This window comes from Wasmannia auropunctata, unplaced genomic scaffold (assembly GCF_000956235.1).
Source record: "Wasmannia auropunctata unplaced genomic scaffold, wasmannia.A_1.0 LD334204.1, whole genome shotgun sequence".
Taxonomy (NCBI): domain Eukaryota; kingdom Metazoa; phylum Arthropoda; class Insecta; order Hymenoptera; family Formicidae; genus Wasmannia; species Wasmannia auropunctata.
Window position 1 is genome coordinate 1,702,625 of NW_012028686.1, and position 26,240 is coordinate 1,728,864.

At 38.9% G+C, this 26,240-nt stretch overlaps 1 protein-coding gene across 1 annotated transcript in view; it reads left to right on the forward strand.

Annotated features, from left to right (window-relative positions):
• The first annotated feature begins 18,420 nt into the window (after nucleotides 1–18,420).
• LOC105459218 (protein Wnt-1) overlaps nucleotides 18,421–26,240 on the forward strand; it is a 20,175-nt gene continuing 12,355 nt past the window's right edge. The window contains exon 1 of the mRNA XM_011705066.1: nucleotides 18,421–18,606. Coding sequence (XP_011703368.1) covers nucleotides 18,506–18,606 — 101 coding nt within the window. The 5' untranslated portion in view covers nucleotides 18,421–18,505. The remainder of the gene's footprint in view (nucleotides 18,607–26,240) is intronic.

The following is a 26,240-nucleotide window of genomic DNA, read 5'->3' on the forward strand; positions in this document are numbered from 1 at the left end:
AAAGCTTACTTTTTGCTATAATTATCAAAATATTATTTTAACAACGTCTTCTATTCTATCTCATCCCATTCACTTTCTTTTAATAGAAAAACATAGATCTTTCAGTGATTACCTTTAATTTTCTGCATAATCCTCTTATAGGATTACGCAGAATAATCTTTCATAACACTTTTATTTTTTAGCCTAATTTTCGTTTTCAACATTTTATTCAACTAAAAAGACTCTCCTGATTTATAATTGGATGAAGGAACATTATAAACAGATAATTAATTTAATGTTAATAATTATTATTAATGTTACAATTAATGTGTTTATACATTTAAAAAATGATACAAATTTATTTAAAAATTTATTTTATGATTGTGAAAGGTTTACGTAAATCGCATTCGTGCCATATTATTGGTGCCAAAGCTATCATAATACCGAAACTAATGTTATTTTGATAAGGTATCCTCCGGTATATAATGGTATTTAAAAATTAGAACGCGTGTTGTTAAATATAATATTACCATCTAAATTCCATTTCGTTCGACCAATGCCCTCAAAATGCCAGTTATTTCTTCCTTTTTCGGAGAATCTGGGAATTATTAACGATTTCGCACGCCTTTCGAGGCTCTGGAAAACCGCCCGTGGAGCGAGGTTTTGCACGTTCCTTCGCGCCGAAAATTACGACAGGATGCTTAATTATCTCTCGAAAAAGGATGTCTTAACTTGGGTGGCGTTGGCATTACCATGCATCTTACCTACCACAACGTCCACTAATTCGTCGCGCTCAGGCACAACACGAATGATTACAAAAGGCTGGTTTCACATTATAACCGTTAACGACGTGAATGATCATGGAGAAACATTGTAAGTGAACAATAAAAGAATATTTTTATTTTTTTGTGTCAAAAATTCAAGTAATATATTTTTAGTTTTGTAATATTTTTAATTAAAAATTTTCAAACTTTTAAGTTTAATGTACTTTTATATGTGCTATACGTAAAAGTGTATTATTAATTTTAAGATTTATTAAGAAACGTATCACGTCATCACAAAAAATAAAAGTATCACGAACAGTGCATATCTTTTGAGAGCAAGAAGAAAGAAGTAAAAAACAGTACAGCTTTTTTATAATTCATCATAAATTTTTTTTATTTATATTATAAAGAATTATGTTTTTTAATTACGACTGTTACAACCTCAATTATAGATTTCTGTTAAATGAAGAAATGCCAAACATCATTTTCGCAAACATCATGATCATTGAAAACGTCACTTTAGTATTTCATCTTAAAGTTTCCAAAAGATCTGTTTGTAAAGCTTTTTTGCGGTTTAACTAAAATAATACTATAAAACGATTGATAACTAAAGGATTATCAAAATCATTGAAAAATTTATACTAAACTCAAAGATTTGTACTAATAACGCTCTTATTTTCATCAACTCTGTTTCTTTTCTCTATTTTCACGGGTAGTCGATAGAAGTCAAAAAGCCAGACTGTCATAATAGGAATACCATAGCTCCTGTTTATTCTTTGAATGTCACGTACGTAAAATATTTCTAATTTTTCACGCATTGCTGATGTTCCTACACATATATATAGGCAACAAATAATCAAATGGTCCAACCATCGTTTCCTACAATTTCACAGCAATAATCATCGTTATGCTTTGAAGAAAAACGCTCATGCGTTTTCAGTGTTTCATTATTCTCTCTACCTGTTTACCTGACTCTACCATTTTTTTTTGCCTTTCGTAACTTGTCGAATCCTGTACAATAACAATGAATCGATGTTCTGCAAATGCAAACCTGACTTTAACTATTTAACATATTAAAATTTTTTTATTATATTAATAACTATAAAATTTCTATCTAACAAGTAATTAAATTTGTAAGTATAATCTTGTAATTAATTAAGTTTTATATTAATTTATCATAAAAATTTATCTTTAATTAAATCTGCGTTATAATTTTTTATTAAGTTAATTTATTTTAATACAAAAAGTATAATTTATTTTAGTAATAAAATAATAAAATATTATTTATTTTAATAATAAAATAATAATATTGAATCCGCTTAACAACATATGATATGGAAATATATGAATTCGAATCGAGTATGAACCGATATAGGTATAAGACAATTTAGTAAATATATATAAGAGTATGTCAAAGATATATTGATTTATTTTTTACAATCTTGATGACTCGTCAAGTCAACTGCTATGTAAAGAGGTCGGGCCGTCTAAACGATTTCCGGAAATGGCGTAGGAACCGCGAAAACGGTGATTCATCGGTCCCGTCAAAAGTTTCCCAGAAATGAATCACATCCTGTGTCGGAAATAGCTCATTCTTATCTCATCATCGATCATAGATTGAGTATGAAATTTGCTTTTTGTCAATTTTAATGCTTTTATTTTATTAATATATTATAGATTGTATGTATATGTAATAAAAATACAAAACATAGGGCATTCTTTATTTTTTCCATCTTTTTACAAAAATAAAGAAGCTGCTGAATATGTTATTAAATTTATTTATTATATATATATATATATATATATATATATATAATATATTGTATATGCATGTAAATATGTTATATACACACAAATACCTATATAAATATAAATGTAACATGTATTATATATAACATATTATGTAACATATTGAAAATATAAGCAAGACCATCGAAATTTTAACTTTAAATTCAAGCTATACGGTCATTGTGATTACATGGATTTGAGCCACCCAGGATCAATCCATTAGCGCTCGGCAGGATACGATCTTACGCCATCACACACACATCAATATTAGGAATTCCCGCCGGGCCTTCAACCCTTCATGAATCCCCCAGGACTGCGTTCAGATCCCCATCCGCGTGCATCCAGGTATCATTTTATCCCTGTTGTTCACCGAATGTTAAACAAAGATCAAATGAAACATGGGGTGCACCTCGATAAGGAATCTCTGATGTTTTTATAGAATTAAAAACGGGACTATAGTCTCATCCTCTATCATCGAAGTTCAAAACGCCTATCTTTGTTGTTTTATATGCACAAATCATATACTATCTTCGGCATTAATAAAATCTAAAATAATGTTTCTTCAATGTTATTATCTCAAAGTTATAATTGCAAAACTTATCGTTAACATTTTGAACAAAATTCTAATATTAATTACATTATTTCTTTTTACTTATTAAATCTGCAATAATAACGATTTTAAAATTTTTTTAGTCTTTCTTTATAATTCTAATTTTTATATATATATAGACATTAATACTTAAATAAGCTTAACTGATAACAGCTGGCCCCATCAACACAGTAAGCGTCAAACATACCTATACTATTATATATAAAAGGAACAAACTTCAGAAATATACGACATTGGCCATTCTTTCGTAATCCGCCACCCGTAGGAGAACCGTGAGCATGGTGGCTCACGTAGATCGATTCATCCTCGAATGATCGGAGCTACTAATTAACCGTCAAGATCCGGTTCCTCGCAGCTGGCAGCGGTGGTCTTTCCCGTGTGCGCGACTCCACGCTCGTCCGGAAGAAACTTCGGCGGAAGGTAGGAGACAGACTCTCCCGCGGGGGGGAGAAGCGAAGAAGAAGCGAAGAAAGAAGGACGATAAGAGGATGGGATGGAGAAGTCTTCTTCCTTCCAAGAAAGAAAATACGGGACGGGTCCCGTTCGCAAGAAATCGGAATGCGACGCGTAAGTGCGTCCTGTCTGCGGGAAGGGAAGGGAAGGGAAGGGAAGGGAAGGAACGAGAGGAACCAAAACGTGGAAGAGGAGAAACGATTCGATGATCGATTAAGAGATAGAACCGAATCGTTTGGCTGTACTGCGAGCGGTAGTCATTCGGTATGTTCCCCGCTCTTATCCTTATCGTCCTTTTTTGCGGGACCGCCTTACCGCCCGCCGAAGAAACTTCAGCAAATTAAAGAGTGGACGCGTGAAAAAAGAAAGAGAGCGAAGATGAAGGCACGAGATATACCGGTCGTCTTCTTTTTCTTCCCTTCGCGCTGCAGTGCGCGCGCGCGCGGTCTTCCTCCTGCGCGGTTAATTCGGCAGGCTTCGCGGGAGGAATTTTGACAGATAAAAGGATCGGACGCGGAAGGAAAAGGATGAGCAATGAGTATCATTATATGGATGTATTATGTGTACGCGTGTGTATGTAATACAAATCGAACGAAAATTAACACATTCATTTGCTTATTATATCTCAGAAACATTGTGCAGCGAGAAAAAAAATTAAATATAGCGAAGATTCGTATGCTAATAAAATATTCTGACTGAAGGAATATTTCATAAATATTTAATTTTATTTTATGTTTGCGCTTTTAAATTTTAATTTGCAAAACAAACTTTTAGCTTGTATTTACTTAAAAAAATAAATTAAATATTATTGATTTTTGTTAAGGAAACAATTCTGAATTGCTGATAGAATTTAAAAATAAGGAGAACATATGAAGAATCTAATGCACCTTTTCATTATATAAATGTACAAAATTACATTACATATTCAGATTACTATATTTAAATTACATGTAATATCTAATTGTTTTATTTGTAATATCATTTAGATAAAAAAATAATATAAAAATATTAGAGAACGTAAAATGTCTTTCTGCTCAATCAGATTAAGATCTAATCATAGATGGACCTTTTCAACATGGTTAGAGCTGCCTTCAGTTCCTTCGTGAAACGAAAGTTGGCGCAAAGCGGGGCCCCTCGAGGGGTCTCCGGCGCGAGCCCGCGTCCCGATTTGCCTCGCGTGTCGCGTGATTAACGAAACGTTATTAAAACGTATATATCCGCGTGTCCGCGGGGCCACGGGGAAACGTACGGCCGCCCATTAGCCATAGCGAAATCGTGGTGGCTAATTAATCGGAGCAATTAAGAGGAGGAGAATCTTCCTTAGTAAACCCCTTTCGCAGCTCTCTTCCTTCCGCCTCTTTCTCCCTGAAGACTCTCTCTCCCTTTCTCTTTCTCTTCCTCGCACGAACTCGAACATCGCATGGATCCTCGTATGGATCATGGGTCCGCGACACGATGATCTACGCGCCATGCATCCCCGCCGATTTATTAATGCGAGCCCACGGCATTCGTTACTTTTTTCTTCATTTAGACCACCTCCAGAAGGAAAGGAAGGGGCCTCGATCGGTTCTGTATCGGTCTCGAGTCACGCGGGTCGAACACTACGAGGTGGTCCGAAAGTGAAGATCGCTTTATGAATGGAATATCTTAATGATTTGATTTATATATATATATATATATATATATATATATATATATTCACACTTTTTTTATAAATATATATATATATATATTTATATATTTATTTTTAAATAAAAGCGAAAAGACAAATTGGTATTTGTCAAATCGATCAATCGATTTGTTAAATATCGATTAGAAAAGCTACAATAAGATCATTTCGTTGTAATTTTTTTACAATTTAAAATAATTTATTCTTTAAATATAGCTATATAATTTGTATTATTTTTTATTATTCTTGCTGCTACTATTGTATAAAATAAATAAAATGCAAGAGGTCAACATTTCTTGTCGTTAATTTATGAAATATGATGAAAGTAGACTCGACAATGGGACGACGTATCACCTACCACGTTGGTCACACAGTGACTCAAATATAAAAGGCACGCGCAAGAAACGCGTTATGTTGGATCAGCCGCGGGGCATCATCTCGTAAAAGTTTTTTCATCTGCGAATCGACAGGCCCGCGGCGTACGGCGATACGTCATTTCTTGGCGGATCGATTCGTCAGATCGCACGGATGCGTATTAACGCGTCCTGTCACACGAAGAATGCGTCGACGTGTGTCTCTATTTCTTTTTGTCGTCGTCCTTCTTTCCGTTACTCTCTCGGATCACCGCTCCACTGACCGTTCCATCGCCGATCAATGAGAGGAGCTGCGGATTTATCGATCGGAAAATTTCTTATTGTTTTGTCACACCGATTTTTCAAAACTCGAAATAAATTTAGTCGTGAGAATCGAAGAACTGCCAAATTTTAATGCCATAAATGAAAGATAATATCATCGTCAGTTGGAAAGAATATTTAATTATTGTAGTCGAGTACTTTGTTATTTTGTCAATCAGGAATTTCTTAAGAAAATAAAATATAAAAATTCTTACAAAATAATAAAATATTTGCAGCATAAAATATAGAACTGGATTCAACTAAAACCGCTATTCCATATACAATATTATAACTAACATGTTTTATTTTAATATCATGAATATTTAATTGTAATCTAAACCTCGTCGTTCTCAAGGAATTGATCATCGAGATGCATATTCCGATATTTTTATATGTATTTACCGTACGTGCTGTGTACAGCAATGCTTGATATTTGTTTGATCCAACGCTATTGATAATTTGATTGAAAGTGACCTGACCTCTTTCTTGGTGTACCCATTAACTCACACGAGTGTGCGTGCAGCGGGGTAATACATGCACAGTCGAGTCACAAAGAACCGCATGCAGGTACAGGCAGCGCACACACATACACACACATACATACTTCATCGAGTATGATAATTAATGACTCGAGTGTGTGAGAAGCAGCGCCAGAGACGATTCCCCGAACAGGTGGCTCGCAATCCTCAACGATTTCGTCTAGGCGATGACCCGCGCGCATCAGCCAGCTCTGGGGTCACGTGCACTGCGTGGGCCCCGAGGACGCACGGGATTAATTAATATTAGTAACACTGGGGGAGGCCGTAATTAATTACCAGATCGCCGCGGCCATTCGTCTTAATACGTGTGCGCTATGCGGCCCGTGGCATTCGCTCGTTTGTTCAGTTGGGCCAGATAATGATCGCGACCTAATGAAAACATTATGTTCTTCCTGGCCGACTACACGGGGTTCCCTATCCCCACCCCCTCCCTTCGATTCGCTCCATCCGACTTTGCTTTACGTCTCGAATATAACTGCATGATCGGCACTGAGAGATAAAATGCATAGATAAGACGAATCTCTGATTGTTGTTAATCTGTATGTAAAAAGCTTTAAATTACAAAAAATTATATGGACCCGAATTGTTATAATTAGATGATCCTAAGCTGCTCATCTTAAAAAAGCTTCTTTCACTCTAATTTAGATTGTTTTGTAATTAACATATTAAAAAAATTTTTTTTAGTTGTAAAGTATCATAGTCAAAAATCAAGACATAATTTTTTATTGAAGTTTAAGTAACTTTTATTTCTTCAGGACTTTATCAAATTCTTAGTCCTACTTAAATTAATCCTTAAATTAATTTTTTTTTGTAAAAAATCGCATATTAAATTACATAATCATTGAACAAGTTTAATTCTATTTTTAACAACAAATGTTAATAAATATTAATATATACAAACAATATATATAAAATTTATACAAACATGTAGTCAAGATTTAACAAAAATATTACATTTTTCATTGATCACAATTAATAAAACAAAATAATCTTTATATTCTTCTTCGATTTATGTAAATTGTACTTTAACAGAAATTTTAATTTTATGTGTGATATTTTACAAATTTATTATTTTAAAAATTAGAAGATATAATAATAAAGGTGATAGTCTTTTTTAATAAAAAGAAATAAAGCCTAAACGTTAGAAAGAAATTCAAGATAAAAATGTAATAAAGCCAGAATCGGAAGCCTTGCATGTATAAATAAAATTTTTCTAATATGTATTGTTTTCAATATGCATTTTTTGTAAAAAAATAAATAATTATAGTTTTGGAGATATCTTCTTGTTTGATAAATAATAAATAAGAAAAGGAAGAAAACTGAATACAGAAAATATTTAAAAATGGAATATTCTAAACATAGATATATGGTAGTAACCACGGTTGTCTCGGAATGTGACATGTCAATGAGTAAAATGTTTTTCCTGTGATCTTTTACAATATCCCAAAAAAGTGCTATTAATTTTGAAAGAAAATACTCAGCAGAAGAATGCTGCCAAACTGTTGTATTATAGCTATGACATCATTCACATCATCCATTGTCATAAAACAGATTTTTCCCATTTTAATCTTTACGATGCTTAATTTTACAATGTTCATTCACAAAGGAAGATAAAATGAGTGAACAGATGAAGCAAAGAATGGTAAAAACGGCTGACAATAAAAGATTGAAAACTTGTTTTCCTGTTTTTCTTTTCTTTCCTTTGTTTACAAAAATTGCATATATCGCTTTTTCACTCAAGAATATCACAAATTGACGTTTTCTATGCACTAAGAAACGAAAGCCATAAATTCTATATTTGTTTTACTTTATTTTCTTGCCATCGGAAGATCATAACACTTATGATATTAGAACATGCCATTAACCGCGCTGTAAACCGTACATTATTTCATAAAAAATAAATGTGAATAAATTGAAAACGTGTATATATTTCGGTCCAATTATGGTCAGATGCGTTTCTCGTTGTTCCTTCTCCATTTTTAATTTGCCGGAATTTTAAAGCTAATGAAAAGTAATTTTGAAATAAGATATTTAGATAAGTAAAAATTGACATTAATGATAAAAAATTGTCTATCTATAATAATGATAATAATTCTTATTTCTTAATCTTATATACTTTTACTACACAAATAAAGAAATTTCCACAATTTTGATAATTCAATCTAACAAGTCATTTTACAATTTAAAACAAGCATGATGATCTTACAGTGTATGAAATTTCAAAAGTTTCGTATTATAAAGATATTTATGTCAATCTAAATTTTTAATTATTTAAATAAAAAATATTTAAATAAAAAAATTTTTTAAGTAAAAAGATTCTAAATTTCTAAGAATTGTATAAATAACGGCAATTTTTAACTTTTTTCTTTAGTCTGCCTGATATCCGTAATTTTGATAAATAAAAAATCGATAATAAATTACAATGATTTTAAAAGTGAGAAAATAATGATTTCTTAAATATCTCAGCAATATCAAGTTATGTTACATCAATAACAAACAAATGTTCTATTTATTTACATGTATAATATAAGATTTCCTTTTACTTTTATTTGCTTCTGAACGACAGAACGAAATCGTCTATACCCGATAAAATTATTAATTAAGAAGTAAGAGTCAAACTGTCGATTAGTATCTGACCGAGAAAATAGACTTTGACATGTTTCGATCATGCCTGTCTTTTAATCCCACCTATATCTCTATCGCTTGAAGATCGACACTTCAGTTAAAGCTTACAATGACGCCGAGAGATCGAGCCTAGTCATCGACGCCGTCCTTGAGAGTCGACGATGGAACCGTCGAGCCGTCCTTGCTGCGCGTAGAATCTCGGAATGCGGGACTGCGAGGAATCGGTCGCGGACCGAATGGCGTTCTCTTAATTAAGGGTGTCCCGGGAGGAGCGTCCCGGGATCGTTCTGTCCTCCCCCCCCCCTCCCCTCTCTTTCTCTTTCTTTCTCTTTCTCTCTCTATTTTTCTCACTCTTTTCCCCTCTCGTCGCGCCCATCTCTTGCCTCAACAAGAAATGAGCCTTCTCGGAGGTAGAAGGGACAGGGTGAGAACGGCAGCGCCTATCGTGCAGGCGCCACCGTGCTCACGGTTCCGCTCTCGGCCCGGCATCGAGAAACAATAATTACCTCTCACGGGTCCTTTGATGTCCCCCGACATGTTCGCACCCCGCCCGCCCAGAGATCTTACATAGGTGTCCCGGGTGGCCGTAGAAAGTCACGCATACGCGCGCGCGAGCCTCGGGAGTAGGTGAGAGAAATACCTGCTCGATTGATCTCGTGAACGTGAAAAATCGAAATAACCGTTCAATCACTAAAAGCTTCAGGATTGATGATGTGCAACGTGCGTGAAGTGGTAATTTGGAAATAAGAAATATCATGTTACCTCACGACATAATTTAAGGATTATATACGTTATTAGAAACAAGTAGAAAGATTACCGCTTAATATATCATCTTGATGTATTATTTTCAATAATATTTAAATTCATTTTTTCTAAAGATTATTTCAAATACGATTGCAATAGTGTCGATCGCAAATCATGGATAATTAAATTTCTCTAATTTAATTAAAGAGAAAGAGAGAGAGAGAGAGAGAGAAATTATAATATTGCAAAAAGTATACATATATTATCAAACGCAGATAATATTAATAAGTATTTAAAAAAAGTTACTAAATTAACAAATTAATTAATAATTTTAATTTTTGTACAAATAAATTAGTTAATTAATAAAGAAGTTTATAAATTAATTAAACGGCATAAATTCAAGAAGAATGGATCTTCTTGTCGAAAATTTTGGTAATAACGTTAGAAATAGAGTTAAAAGCCGAGTCAGAACTCGAGAACAGAGATCAGGTAAAAGTTAAAAGTCAGATAATGACGAGAGAAAGGCTCACTGAGATTCTCTGTAATACTTTTTGGAAATATACCACTTGATAAATATCTCTTTAAACCTTAAAAGTTAGAGTAAAATGGAAAACGAACAGCCTTTCAATACATCGTGGACGGATTATTGGTAGCAATGTACGGAGATGAAAGATCTCCGACAGGTAAATCTTACAAACGAATCTTGAGACGGAATTCGAGAAGAAGCAGTTCAAAGGCACACAACGTGGTGGAAAGCGCCAGGGATACATTCCTCAGGAGATAAATCCTGGATCAGCTTAATATACTTTTAACATTGATCCTCATTAATCAATTGAACGTAAACCAGCGTCAAAGAAGTTTCTTCTTAAAATCTCGAAAGAGGTTTTAGGTAGTTTGTTTTCAATGCCCTCTTGAACTCGTTTTCCTTTATTGTGACCAAAACTTTTGAATCTATTTTCCAAACTCTTAGACACGCTTCGAGTTATATTTTGCATCAAACCGAACGAACGGAGACACGCACGAGAAATGGAGAGAAAATCCTTTTTTGAAAGAAAGCTTCTGCAAAGAGGATGAATCTCAATTTTCACCTGTCTCGTCTAATCCGCTGACTGACGTTTCATCGTGACAACCGCGAAAGACTCAATCCTTTTTACCTATTTTAATTATATATAAAATGCTGATGCAAGTAAATAAATTTATTTTATTATTTATTAATTTTAAACAGATATTTGTAAATAAAAATAATGTTTAACTATAGAGATATTAAGCACAAATTCAGTCCTGTGAATTAAAAACTATACATTTTTATATGTGTAACTTCTCAGAGGCATTATTGTACGTATTTCGGAGAAATTCAAAGTACTATTTTGCATTTTTGTCTTTTCGCAGTCTATATATCTCACTCTTTTCCCGATGGTAGGCGTGGCGCAACGATCCCGACAGATCAGAAAGGAAGAAGTCAGAAGTCAGAAGGGGGTCATTGTTATCAAGACCATAGGTATAGGCCCACCGTGCGCGTGGGACTATTTATTTGCCGAGATGGAGGAGGCCGGGAGGCAGAGAGGCGGGTCCGCGGCGTGTACAGGAGACAAAATATACGGGGTGGTCCGACTGAGTTTGCGGCAGGCCGCAACTTCATTTACACCTATTCAGAGCCTCCCTCTTGAACATGTGGCCTTTAGATTTACGAGCAACCACGTCTCACTTCTCTCCGCCGTTCTCTTTCCTCTTTCCCTTCTCTCTCTCTCACTCTTTCTCTCTCTCTCTCTCTCTCTCACCCTGAATCGACTTCCAAAAAGGAGCACGATAATACACGTCGTGCCGCCATGAAACGTGTGTAAACTGACTTCCAATTGACCGTCGCTTATCTGATTCTTGCTGAAAATTGCGGCTGCCATGAGATGCAATATTTAATAAAAACATTTTAGCCATATATGTATATCTACTTATTTGATTATGTTCAGAAATTTATCTACATGAATATAACAAAGTTTAAAAAACTACGTATTTTTAATATGTGTTAAGAATATACGATAACTTCTTAAAACAATGACGAAAATATTATCGAAGATCAAGAAATTCAAAAAAGGAAATTAAAACCAGTCCACAAAATTTAATTTAACTAGAAATCGCAGTCTTCGTCGGGGGATTTCGGTTGCCGTTATCGACGAATATCACGGAGGTTTCGATGTGATCATGGTGGCCCATAACGGGTCTCCCATAAAATTCGTTACGCTGTCCGGGACGTCGTACGTAACCGTCGACAACCTGTGAAAAGAGAACGGGAAGAGGCGGGCGAAGAGATGAGAAAAGGAAAGATCCCCGTTCTTTCACAGAGAGGAAAATGCCCGGTACCGCCATTAGTATTTCACAACAGCCGCGTGGACCTCATCACCTTGGAGCCTCGAAGGAAAAAAAAAAAGAAACTATCGCTTCTGTATCTTTCTTTTTATACCTCCGTTAAATCACTGAAGAATTCTCGAAGTTGTTCTCTCGTGACACACATTTTCGCCTAACCGACTACAAAAAAAGATCTTCACAGCAACTTTATCTAGTAAAAACTTCATCTGTTCTATATTTCTGGCCAAAAATATTTAGAAGGCTATTTTAAAAAATATAACTGTTTCATGAAAACATATGCAAATTGTATCATTATTTATAAACGTCAATTTTTAGCAAATTTATTAGTATCCAATTACGCATTATGTGTAGAACATCGCAGATGAATCATAAAATAGTGGTATGTGTATTAAATCCAGCATTGTCCAGTGTATTCTTTCCATTTCGTATTCTTTCATATTATTTCAAGCTAGTGGCTTTTTAAATTGGTACTACGATTCTGGCGTTTAATCCAGATGCACGTAAAAGAGTGATAATTCAAAGATTTATCGCTTGATCATTCGCGGGGTTATCTGCGTTAAAAGCCATGTGCTGGATCTGTTCGTATAAAATCATAAAGCAATCTTCATATTTATCCTTGGCAACACTTAATTGCACGCTAATTAAAACACAAGGAAGATAGAAAAATATTATTGTTACTAATGATTCTGATGAATATGCATCAGGTAATCTTTCTGGATATACAATATTGCGAGAGCGATTTTTATACAAAAAGCAAAAGAAATTATATCGTATAATCCCGATTACATAAATCGTAGGATTTATCGTAAAAAGTGAGAGAGGAAGTGTTGCGAATTACACGGTGTGCTCAATAGGGATCTTTTTTTTTAATGCACGTAACGAGCGCGATTCTATTTTAAGTCGCCTCCACGAGCGCAGGATGTATCTCCGTACAATAAATATGGCACGAGTGTATGTAACATTAATACCAGACCAGGCACCGCGGCGTTTATCCGGACGCCTTCGTTTAGTCGCCAGTAAAAGTGGCGGCGTATCGGCCGTCGTGGATTCGTAGAAGCCGCGCGGCGCATTTGCGCGCATTTATACGTGCGTGCAACTCTTAGAGAGCGGCATTAAGTAATTATCATAAGCGTCGGCTTAAGTACGGCACGGACAGGCTGTCCATCACGCGAGTCCATGTCCTCGCTCTCGGCGATCATACATAGTAACGACTCACTCGTCCGTGACTTACAGGCGGGAACGATTATTTCTGCTTACGCTCGCGCGCGCGCGGAGGTGCGAGGAAAACGCACGACGCACAAGGCACAAGACATTGGCAACAACCACGATCATGCGAATCATCCGCGATGAGATTAGGGCTGGGACTTGGCGAACGGCGATTTTTTTGTTTTATTTTTACAGCGGCGAGTTTCTCGCCGATGAAGCGCACGCTGCACGCTCCTGACATCGCGAAGAAAATGAGTGAATCGCCGACAAATATTTGTTATCAGAGATAACGGGCAGCATATACGTGCGGATTATATTTCAAATAAACATGAGAATCTTAAAACACGCCTCGACAATCATTCAATGACGATAATGAGAAAAACGATCAGTGGCGCGGGCGATACGCAATCGTGAACTTCGGGGGTTTGGGGCGAAGCATGCAATCGCACGTCTTCTTCTCGACGTTGCAGCCGAACATTCCACGCGTAATTGCCACGGATTTTGCCGGCTATAAACCGCCTCGCCTTCTCTCCTCGGCAAATAATGGCGCTCCTTACCGCGGAAACATAGAGAAACGGATTAGCATCGTCTGTCTTTAAATCAACACGAAGGCCGTCCTTAAAGAACGAGAAAATTTCCCCTCGCAACTATAATATGAGCGAGTTATATAATATGGAGCTGCGTCTTTGGATCTTCTCGTCTTTGACTATAAATTTCACGGTGATACTTCTCATACTCACAAAAAAACTCTCTCTACTTCTACAAACTACTTCTCGTACTACTACAAAAACATCAGATGAGATATGTAAATCGCAGAATTTCTACAAAGTTCCCAAAAGTGCTTCCAAATATTTCGCAAAAAGTTTTATAAAAAAATAGCATTTAATTTATTATTAGATTAAAAAAACTTACGTATTCTTACATTCTGACCTTCGTTCTCTCAATCGCGCACGGAAATACGCAATCGTATGATGAGATTTTGAATTACCTATCTTTTCTATTTAAATTAAATGCAAAAGACTGAATTACATTAAACAATATTGATCAGTGTGTCCCAATTTTTTTTTAAATACGAAAGTTTCGGTGCTCAAAAAAGTACGCTACGAATGTTGAAGCACTTATTACGGCGTAACTGAATCGGATTTCGCATACTTAATGATAAAATTCTTGCGAATATTCAGCCTTGTTTTTTTCGTCAACGGACAGCTCGTCAAATGTACGGCGAAAAAATTTCAGTAAAAAAATTAATTAAAATTATTACGCAAAATCAGCTTGCGTGGCTGCATTTCGGCTTCATCAATCTCGCCTCTGACCTCGTTACTTGTCTCACTAGCGGATGTATCGTTGAGTCTCTCACTCCGCCTCTTAAGCTACTGCCAATAAATTATACGTTATTCGGTAAAAGAGCAGACGTACATGTTGCCGGTGATTTTCACCGCGTCTAACATTACTGGAGAGAATGCATTCGCTGCGCTTTCTTCCACGCTTTTATTCTTATCGTTTAGTAGGTGCGAAAACGATACGGCCGACACAGGTCATTTTCTTTCTCTTCGAGTTATCGCGTCGAGATAAATAAATTTGTCGACGCAGGTTGACAAATGTTTGGTCGCGTTTAACACCGTAGTCTGTCAACATTTACGCGGCAACAATGACAACGATAATTTTTGTAAAAAATACAATTACAATAATATCAATACAGTTACGTTATATTATGTACACGGAGAGAATTTTCTTTTAAAATTTACCCTGAAAATCATGTTAATTGTGGGACAATATAGTATTTAGGCTATTTTACTGTGCACTACAATAAATTTTACTGCGAAATCCTATTGTAGTGCACAGTAAAATTTGCCTAAATACTATATTGTCCCGTAATTAACATGATTTGCAGGGTAAATTTAAAAAAAATTCTCTCCGTGTAATAATTAATATTTGATCAATTTTAATGATTGTAACATTTTTAACTTTTATTCAATCGAGTTGCATAACTTATCACTAAAATATTTTATTTTTAAAAAAAGCATATTTTATTATCCTAAAAAGTATTTTTTCTTTACGACAATATTTTTTTGGAATTAGAAATCTCTTGCTACACCTTTAATTTTCTTTTCTTTTAACAGAAAGGCTGCTCGAACTTCTGCTTGCAAATTTTCAAATCGGATCATTCAATATATGAGGTAATTGTACCAGTGGCTGACATGTATCTATATCTGAACACGTACACAAAATTTATTAATCTCAATTACTTGTTTTATTATAATATCAAAATTTAATTGTAAAAATATTTAAAGATTACAATTAAATTATAATAATATAAAAAAAATCATTTAAAAATAAATTTTTGTGTACTTGTTCAGCTATAGATTAACGTTCAGCCACTGGTAGGTTTACTTTACGCGTATTGCGTTGAACGAAGATACTCTTGTGCAGTGAAAATCTTATAGAGAGCGAAAAAATTTCCGGCGTGGACGACATTACGTTAGAGCCCTCTAGAATTCAAGGTGGAGGAAAAAGCTGCGCTAATAGTTCCATAGCCATACCGCATTCCGCGAAGAGTTCCCACACATACGCGCGCGTGCACACCTCCGCCTTTCGATTCACGCATTCTCGACGAAAGAGAGGTGACCGACGACGCGCGCAGCGGACGAGAAAAGGAGAAAACTTACTCGGACCGAAGTGAGGGAAGAGCTGAATGAAAAAAAGGAGAAGAAAAAAGGACTGAGACACCCGAGTGAGCGCGGCTCGAGGATGGAAGGGAGACAAAACGGAGGAGCAGACGGAGAGTGGGGAACCCTGGCAGAGACTCCTTGCGCAAGGAACATGAGAATCCGTAGTGGGAGCCTCGTCGGGCGTAGCTTTAGCAAAGCCCGCCTACTATTTTCCCTTGAGAGCCACGTGCTCTCCACGTCAGGCACAAGAGGTCTGCGAGAAACTGCTAGCTTCGTACCATGAGGGAACGAGAACACGCGGTGATGAAATAGGTGCAACCCTTGCGTCTGCTAATAGTCGGCGATTGCGATAACCCTGTCAAAAGGTATCATTATCAGAGATACCTTCGGAATTGTCAGAACTGAGTTATACATATAAATTGTTTATTACGAAACATCGATAGAAAATTAAATTTATGAAAAACAGTTTTGTAATAACGTTACAATCAGTTATAAACGTGGTTTTTTGTCTATATGTCAATATAATTACAGTTCTGATGTAATCATTTTTTGCATTTTATATTGCATTAACTATATTTTTTATCTTTTAAATTTTATATTTAAAAATCTATTTAAATAAAATTTGCTTTTTATCTCCCTTGCAGGCATCACTTATAATTTCTTCTTTAACGATGGAAGTTGTTTTAACTTTAAAATCTCTCATCTTTCATCGCAAAAGGTAGATGCAAGTATGAATTGTGAAAGGAAACTAGAAAGAGGAGCGGAAATGGGAAAAATAATCATTAACGAATGTTGCGCGAGGTACGAGAATGTCGTTGACAAGGAAGAGAAGGAAGCAGACGGACGAGAAGCACACCGGGAGGGAAGAAATCGAAGAGATCGTAGCTTATACTTGGCTTACACTGGTGGAGGAAGAGAACGGAGGGAGACAGGGAGGCGGGAGTCGGGCTGAGAGAGGCGGGGCGAGATTTAATCGGTCTTGGGGGGGTCCAGTGGTCTCCACCGCATCAGGGGGAAAGGGAGAACGTTCCGTTCTCTCTCTGAAGAGAGATCGGCTCTTCCGCGGAGCGCGTGCAGTCGCTAGCCGAGGCCTATACTTGCCCGTCGAAGGGTATTGGTTCTCCGACTCGTTGCACCATACCCCCCAAGCAGCGCGAGACCAACGTGAAACAGACGAACAGAGAAAGGGAGAGAGAGAGAGAGAGAGAGAGCAAAAGAGACGGAAAAAAATAAGAGACGAAGACAGAGAAAAAGAGAGAAAGAAAACGAAGAGAAAGAGAGGGTGCAAAACAGAAAAGGGCGAATAGAACATCTCTCCCCTTCATCGCCTCACATCGTCGTATCCCACACGAGCACGCGTGCACGCACGCCCGCCGCAGGCTGCACGCATGCACGCGCGCGCGTCACCGCCACCGCCACCGCCACCGCCGCCACCGCCACCGCCACCGCCGCGTCGCCGCCGTCACTGCCGCACGTTGCCACTCGGAGGACCTCCCCATCGAAGAAGCAAAGAGTTGGCACGAACGGTCGACGGATGAACGAAACGGAAGGAGCAGAGCGCGGCACGCGTATACGTCACCCCCTGAGAGATTAAGGCGAGAAGCCTTAAACGCCGGCTCCGCTGGCGTTTTCCGAATCTGGGTGCCTTACCTGATCCTAAGCAAACGGCCGGTGCGATCCGACACGCAGCATTCAGGAGGGTTGGCAGGTATATAAGATCTTCTCGGGCCATTTTGTGTGCCCGGTCGTCGTGCGTCTCTCTCCCACCACTAATCGCACCGAGTCGCACGCTCTCGAAGGGTGACACCCACCCTTCGAGAAGGGCCTTTCGGGAGGGGTGAATTTTCGTGGTCCCGTTCACAACGCCACCAGTCACGTCACAGTCAGCAACAGGATCGTCAACGACTGAGCGTCACGGTGTTTGCCAGATCTAACGGACACTTCGACAAGAGTCTCGCAAGGAACACGGTTCGGTCTAACGCAGGACGACAGATAGATATTTTCCAGATCAGTGCGCGGAAGTGCTTGCAGAAAGAGAGAAAGAGAGACGGTTACATTGCTCTTCGCTCGATAACGTTGGTCAGCTCCGATACGGTTCGCCGAACGTCGATTCCATGAGGGTGACGCGGTGATCAGTGACCGTTATCGAAACACCCCGGAAGGATCGCGCTTAAATCCCAGGACGATCTTATCAAGCGATTAGCGTCGGGGTCGTGCACACGACCCCGTGAGTGCGATTCGAGAGGGATCCCGAGTTCGCGTCCGAGAGCGGAGGATCGAGAACGCGAGTATCGCGAGAAGATGTTCGTTCAGTGATGGTGTACGGTGTTTAGCCCCCCCGATCGGAGATAAGAGACGACCGAGAGCGGATTGCGCGCGCGGGACATTCTGAGATCGCGAGACACGCGAGACACACGCCGGAAGATGCCGAGGCTGTGGATGTTTCTGGCCGTGCTCTCGGTGACGGTGCACGCGTCGCTGGAGGAGACCAGGAACAAGAATCGCGGCAGGGGATCCACGTGGTGGTGAGTATCAGGGAGCGGAGTGCGCAAAGTTTTATTTTAATACACCTTCGGTCGAATTCCTGCCTCGTCCTGTCCTCTCTTTCTCTCTCTCTCTCTCTTTCTTTCTGTCTCCACGAACGCACGCTTGTAAATACACCGCGTCGTAAAATATTTTATCGCCGGCATTAGCGCGCGAAGCTTTTTGAAATAAATTATGGTTACACTGAACGGTTAATAGACCTGTTGACAAAGTCATCGAATGGATTTAAATAATTATAATCGCAAGCACGATATCTATCAGAATTGTTTTATAGCAATTTTTTTAACTTTTTATTATTTGTTGCTTGAATTCATCAATCAATAAATAATATAAAACATTGCGTTTCAAATATGTTGAATAATCATCTGCAAGTAAGTGAAGATCTATAAAATACTCACTTTTTTCCTCGAATAAAAAGTCTCATCTTCCCACTAATAGCCCATTCGAATCACATTATTCATTTATATTATTCTTTTTCTTACAGCTAATTAAATGCTAATGACAATACCTAATGGTTACGAATTTACTTGATTTAAATTGAAGTGCATGCAAATTATACATATAAAAGATAAACTTGACCTGGTATTTTCGATAAATAATAAGAGAACATTTTCTTGTGGCTCAGTTATTGACAATCTTAAAGATTCTTTTCTGCTTGTGCACGATGACATCACAACTAACAATTTAAGCGTTAATTGAGATCATTATTGCAAACGCTGAATCATCGGAAATAAAATCGCGTGGAGGAATCCACGTGGTTCTGCCCTTGATCTTCGTCCAGTTTGCGCCGGCATGAAAATTGAAAGTTCTTTCGCTTATTTTCGCTGTTCATCGATTGCTTTTGTTGATCGACTTCTTATCAAGGAAAGATTGAGAATCGATTTGCCGATTTAAAATTAAATTATTTGCACAGTGATCAAGTAAAAAAAATAAAGACAAATGTACATATTTTCTTTTTTGCTTTAAACTATTTCGAAATACAGACGTAACAATCTTGAAAGTAATTCTGATTGTAAATGTTAGAGATTTAATTTTATATAAAAGTCATATTTATACAAAAATAATGGTCTCTCAATTCATCAAATCCTCTTACGCTTTCAAAACTTTACACTTTTCTGAAAACAATCAAAGTATATGTATTTTGACATATGAAATTCTCTTTTATTTTACCTTACATCCTCTACTTTTTTCTGCACACACATTTAACGTAACACATTTCCCAGAGACTCGTTAAACGGCAGCGTGCGCCGTACAGAAGTACACGAAGAAATGTCCCGCGGGACCAATGCCGCCTCTCGCGCTACTTCCTTCGCCGTCGCGTTCGACGTAGTTTCCAATTAAAATGTAATCCTCCGCTTGAATCGAATTGACCTTCGTGCGTTAATTACTGCGCCGTGCGCTCGTGCGCGCACGCATTAACACCTGTCTGCCCCGGCATTTATCGTGCTAATCGCGGGAGCAACGTTGTTTGCGCGCGCGAGCGCCCACCGTGTCGTTATTAATTCATTAATCATAATTCTAACTCCGCGTTTCGATTCGCGGTTTCTTGCACGCACGCGATATGTGTTAGATAATGACTAACTTCATTAGCCCGACCATAAATAACGCGCGCGATCGAGCGCTCGCGTTCGCACGCTATCCCGTGAGATAACCGCGGCGAATATCGTATACCTATATATAACATAAATCGCCGACGATATATCAGGCCCGGGCTTATCCGATTTCCGCGCGAAACTCCGCCCGACGGTTCGGCAGCGATCGTTACTGCCGCTAAATTAATTAAATCGACACGCGACGCGACGGATCCCGCGTTGCTGATCGCGACAACCTGGCTCGAACTATGACGTATTGTTCACCATTTGTCAGCAATTAAAAAGACACGGACGGGTCCGTCACGCTTTTGTCACTGACTGCACATCGCGTGGAACCTAGCGTTTCGATCAACGTCCTCCTACGATTAATTTCAATTGAAGTTTGTTAAGCGAAGTAAGTCATTCGATGCAGTCTTCCGTTACTGCAGAAAGATACAAAATGTTGGAACGGTACAAGGCAAAAACATGTGGATCCTTAACAGGCAGAACTCGGAAAAAACCTTTCACACTTATTTAATTTAAAAAATGTGCCCAATAAATCAATAGTCCTATTCTTTAGTGATATACTGCGAGTATAAGGAACATTAGTGAACAAAAGGCAAACGTAACAGGACGATCGAATTAAGGAAAAAAGCAGCGTACATAAACGGATATTTTACAGGAAAATAAATGGCCGGATAGCCTCGAACTGGAAGTTACGACGAAAATTAGTCGTGTTAGAAGAAAAACGCGGAGAAAGTCACGAATCTATCATCCGTATCGGCTCGGAGATACGTCGGAATCGATCGATTGGCAGGTACAACCGTGAACGATCGGTAGACCGGTCGAGAGTCGATACGCGCCAAACTGGCGTGCGTTATCGTGCATCGTGGGTGGTCGCATCTAGTGCTAATGGTGACGATTAATTGTGAACGTGGGCAATAATTACACCTCGCGGCGACATAAAGTGTGTGCGTGCGCGCGCGCGCGTATACGCGCGTGGAGACTTTCCGGATTTTTAAGACAACGCGCAAGCGCGCGGCGGATTATTACTTTTGCCGTCGTTAATTAAGCCTCGCGCGTTTTTTCCGTCTCCGCGAAGGCGCGTACGAACTTCACGTATTATTATAAACGGTATCCGCGGTATTTTTATCGAATGCCGCCGGCGCACAGACGGAGTCGTTTCATCGCCGTGCCGTGAGAGTAGATCGAATAAAATCGTTATCGGCAACAAATTTCCGTTGCGAATGTCGAAATTAAAGTCTATATGAATTTCTCATTTTTCAAACATCATCCTGGAGATTCTTTGTCTTACCACGAGACATGCCGTGTGAAATTTGTTTTGTGCAGACAAACTATATAGCTTCCGTTTAAACGGTATGCATATTTCAGCGCGAGCTAGATCTAATTTATTGCAGTGTATTTGCATATAGAAAAAAATAGAAATTTGTGATTTTTACAAATAATTTTTCTATATGCTCACATATTTAAACATTTTTAAACGCAACTTGTCTAAACGACCATCCACATCGTTAACAAGAGCGGAATTGTGACTGGAACCTCGTATGTTAATTAAACACGGTGACACGGTTACGTACAATGTTCTACAAATCGGATGCTAAACGGGATGCTAAAAGCTTCGCCATTAATCATTCACGTTTCATATTTCAAATGAACATCTTACCGCGGCAATCGCGCTCCTCTAATGATCGCCACGATGTTATATCTATCGCTTTCATCGCGAACCGGTAGTCTCAAGTGTGGTCGATTTATCGACGCGATCGGCGACGGGGCATCAGGGACGGGAATCAGGAGAGCGAGGTGTATACGCGGCCGTGACAGCGTGGCTCTCCTACGATGAGAAAGACGAGAAGTCGATCGACCGAATGAAAAAGACGTCGTCGGGCTCCGCGATCGGGAACGCGACGTCTCCGTCGTGATTCATGATATCTCGACCTGATTCACCGACGCTGTCGCTCTGGATATGGACGGGCGCACGTTAGAAATGACATACGTCGGGATCGCTCCGACGAGCGGCTGGAAAGGTACGCTGATACACGCGGAGAATGGAGTTCGCTTAGTGCCGAGCATTGGAACACAGGCGGGTCTAGGGATTTAAGGGCACATCGAGCGTTTATCTCATTTTCATCGACATAAAGTATTAATGAAATAGTTTACACAATTAGCTATTATTATTGTTTGTTGCATACATATATGTGCTTTATACGTTTAATTAAATGCCATATAAATTTTGCCCGTTTTCATCTCTTAGATTTTATTGCGTCAGTAGATTCAATTCTAAATACGCTATTCATCTGAGAGACTGCACGAGCAACACGCGCGAAGGATAAGGACTGAAATAGCGTCATCGTGTCGTGAACGTGAGGTCTTCTAAGATAAACAATGATACCCCATAAATTACACCACAATTGATAGAACATAAACAACAGTCCTGTCATTTGATGAGATTATATATGACTGGTTAATTCACGATAATCGATAGCGTCAGCAAAGAATAAAGTTTTTAGTGTTGAAATCAAAGCTGTGACTCAATATCTAAGGCTGCTCCAATAAATATTAGTTAACGCTAATCGCCGCGCTTAACTGATTTTTCTGTCTTTACGAAGAATCTTCTGATACAGATCTCGCGTGAATTCTGAAGAAAACGCGATGTTGTCATTAAAACGCACGCGACGTATGGCGCGGATTGCAGATACTTCGTGATAACGGCGCGAATTTAATATACCTTTTTGTCACTAGGAGCGCGTGACTTTGGGAAGGGGATCGTTATTGCCCTTCGCCCTTCTCTTTCCCTCGTTCCCGTCCCCCTACCATCCCGGGGCGATAAATTATTTTCGTCTCGGCCATCGTCTGGCGGTAGAAAGTATACGAAGGTGGAGGAGAGAGAGATGGAGGAGTCGTCCCTGAAGCTTTTCAAGCCCGACGTAAATTACAAGCAATAGATATATCCTAACCGGTCCGCGCGCGGCGCGGCTTATTTATGGACATCGCTTATTGAATGCACCGTATGCGAGAGCGCATCTCGTGTGCACCGCGCCGCCGCGCCGCGCCGATGCCACGCGGAGTGCATTACGTCGCATCAGGCCGTGCGAGCTCGCGGATCGCGCGTGACGAATCGAAGGGCCGCCATGTGGGTTCCGCGTGCATTCCGGACGTTACACGGGGCCCAGCGATGGTCCATCGATAGCACACGTCACACCGTTGAAATTCTATGTTTATTATATCCTCCGTTTTATCCGCGCAATAATTCTACTCATAGTGTGATCTTGTTCAATCGGAACACACTGTCCCTCGTTTTAAAACGTTACGCTTCCTGAAACGAGAGAGAGATTACCATGCTTCGTTTTTTATGACTCTTGCAGCCTTAAAGTGAACATGAGAAAGTGATCTTCCGAGTGACGTTACGTTTCTCCGTCTTCTCTTTTCTGAGACCACGTGTTTGCTACCTCGCATTCCGATTCGTCTGTACACCAGGTGGCATATCCCTTTCATTCGCACATCCCTTTCACAGAATTGTCAAGTGCGGCATTATTTCACGTCTCTCTGTTGTTATCGCGTCAACAACACTTGCATCGCTCTAAATTCCATACGTAAGCCGAACGGCACATATTTTTCCCAGTTCAATGTCAAAGGAACAATCATCCGCGTCTTCTTCTATCGGGCCACGTGTTTGCCACCTCGCGCCCCGAGACGCGAGTTTGTTTAGCCCGCTCGGAAGTGTCAACGAGAGGTCTCGGTGGCGCGGGTGGCTGACAGTTATTTTTCGCGGTGGGCGCCACACGCGGCCCGGTTTCTGTCAGGGCCTCAATTTCCGCCCGGAACCCACGAAGCGTCGACGGAGCCGCGGCGACAGTGATTACCTGTTTATCATGCCGGGCGACGAGTGATCCGATCCTAGAACACGCGAGCTATTTTAAATACGGGTCTCGCGTGAGCGTCTCCCGCGCGATCTCTCCCGTCAAAGAACAACAAATATCCGACGTATTTGGTGCTTTTTCACGCGGTCAAATCGGACGTTTTACGATTCTGTTTGGACTGCGGGGAGTTCTTCCCAATGGAGGAGTGCTTGTACTGCTTATGACACTCGTGTTATATCAACATTTTAAATTGCAGTACGATTTGTATCTCGCTCTAAATATCGCTGTGTGATCACACTGTTTTGCTTTTGACTCGCTATAGTCTAACTTTCACTTGAGAATTGTGAAGGATCACGAATGTCTATTATATTGTAAATTTAATGTATATTAATAATCAATTATGGCAAAAACGTAAATATGATTTTATGTAAAGAGGATATTAAGTAACGCGGATGCACCTAAGTCTAGTTAAAATCACCTTCAACCTGCGAAATGCGATTAACTTTCTGATTATTTCGTGCCCGAGCGGGTTACAACGTTTCTTACCGCATTCGATCGGTATGCATTTTGCGCGGTCCGGCATTTCTTCGGGGGGCCCTCGCGTCCCTCTTCCCACGAAGGGCACACCGTGAACGCATTTAAACGTTTTTCTGCGCGATGCTCGATCGATCGAGACGCGAATTCTTTCACAGGCTGGACTCGCGCGGCAGCTTGATTTATATACATACAGGGTGTATCCGAAGACGGGGCGCTTTCTCCGAACTACAATGTGCAAACGTAGTAGTCAGCTTTTGACAAGTATAAATATATATCACTGATACGTACGTTTTTTAAACTGATTATTAACCGATTATTAATAATGTTCCAATTGTAAGTAATTAATATTAGATAATTTGAATATTTTACGAACATAAAATGTTACATTTCATTTCGAAGTTTTACTTGAAAGGAATTCTGACTTGAATCTCAGTTATAGATAGGAAATTGCGGAAAATTTATATAGAGGATAGGAATGCATTCTAGTAATCAGTATTTTATTACATTTTTTTTTACAAAAAAAATTAACTTCAAAAGAATTTGTAGCAAATCCGTGGACACGGATACACCCTATACATACAATATATACACACGACGAGCTACCGTTGATCGAAACTGCTGAACCAGTTTCGTCTTTCGTGCTAATCCACCTTCGTCGCTCTCCGTTCTCTCTCTCTCTCTCTCTCTCTCTCTCTCTCTCTCTCTCTCTCTCTCTCTCGCTGCCCCGTTCTTTCCTGAAAGCGCACTTTTTTGCACTCGAAATTGGCGTTTCGCGATGACGACTACTATCTAACTTGAACGCTTAAGCACCCATAACTCATAAGTACACATTTATTCAAACGTTTCACAAGATATCTTTTAAATAAGTCAAATTTCTGTTATTTAACCTTGCGTTATTTTAAAGATATAGGTTTAATAAGCAACAATTTTTCTCGGCTTTCTTTGATATAAAACTATAAGTCAAAAAAACACAAAAATATAGAATCATTGTCGTTAAAACAATCATAGTTTAAATACAAAAAATAAATAGTATTACTTTAAATTTACAATTCTAATTGTAAGCAGATAAAAAACATTCATTCTACAAACTAAAAATTTGTTCAATTTTTCTAGATAAGAGATTCTAAGTGAATATAGATTTAGAAGTCGGAAGAGCGTATAAGACGTATTATATGTCTATAAATAAGTGTTGAATTAAAGCTCTACTTAGCGAAAATTGGAAGTCGTTTCCCCTTACCAGATCGATCGCACCTGTCGCGCCTGTGGATCGGATAGGACAAATGCAATCGCGGCGGATGACGGTGCGCATTATCATTCCGCGGAATTGCCGCGTAATTAAAATTTATTCGCGCGATATGACCCGATACCTTGTGCGTTACATTATACGACGGCCATGTAATACGCGACAAGCACGATAACGACGCTCGCACGGCGCTCGCCAGAACGAATACACAGGGGCTCATTAAGGGAATTTACCGGCGATCGCGTTGCATTAAGCTCACCGCACCGGGGCCGGGGTCCTAGCTTTAAGCGCGGCTGCATATAAATTGATAATTTCACGAAAGCGCGCATACGATGTACGCTTTAACGCTTGTGCCGAGGATATACGATCGGGATTACGCTCCCCCC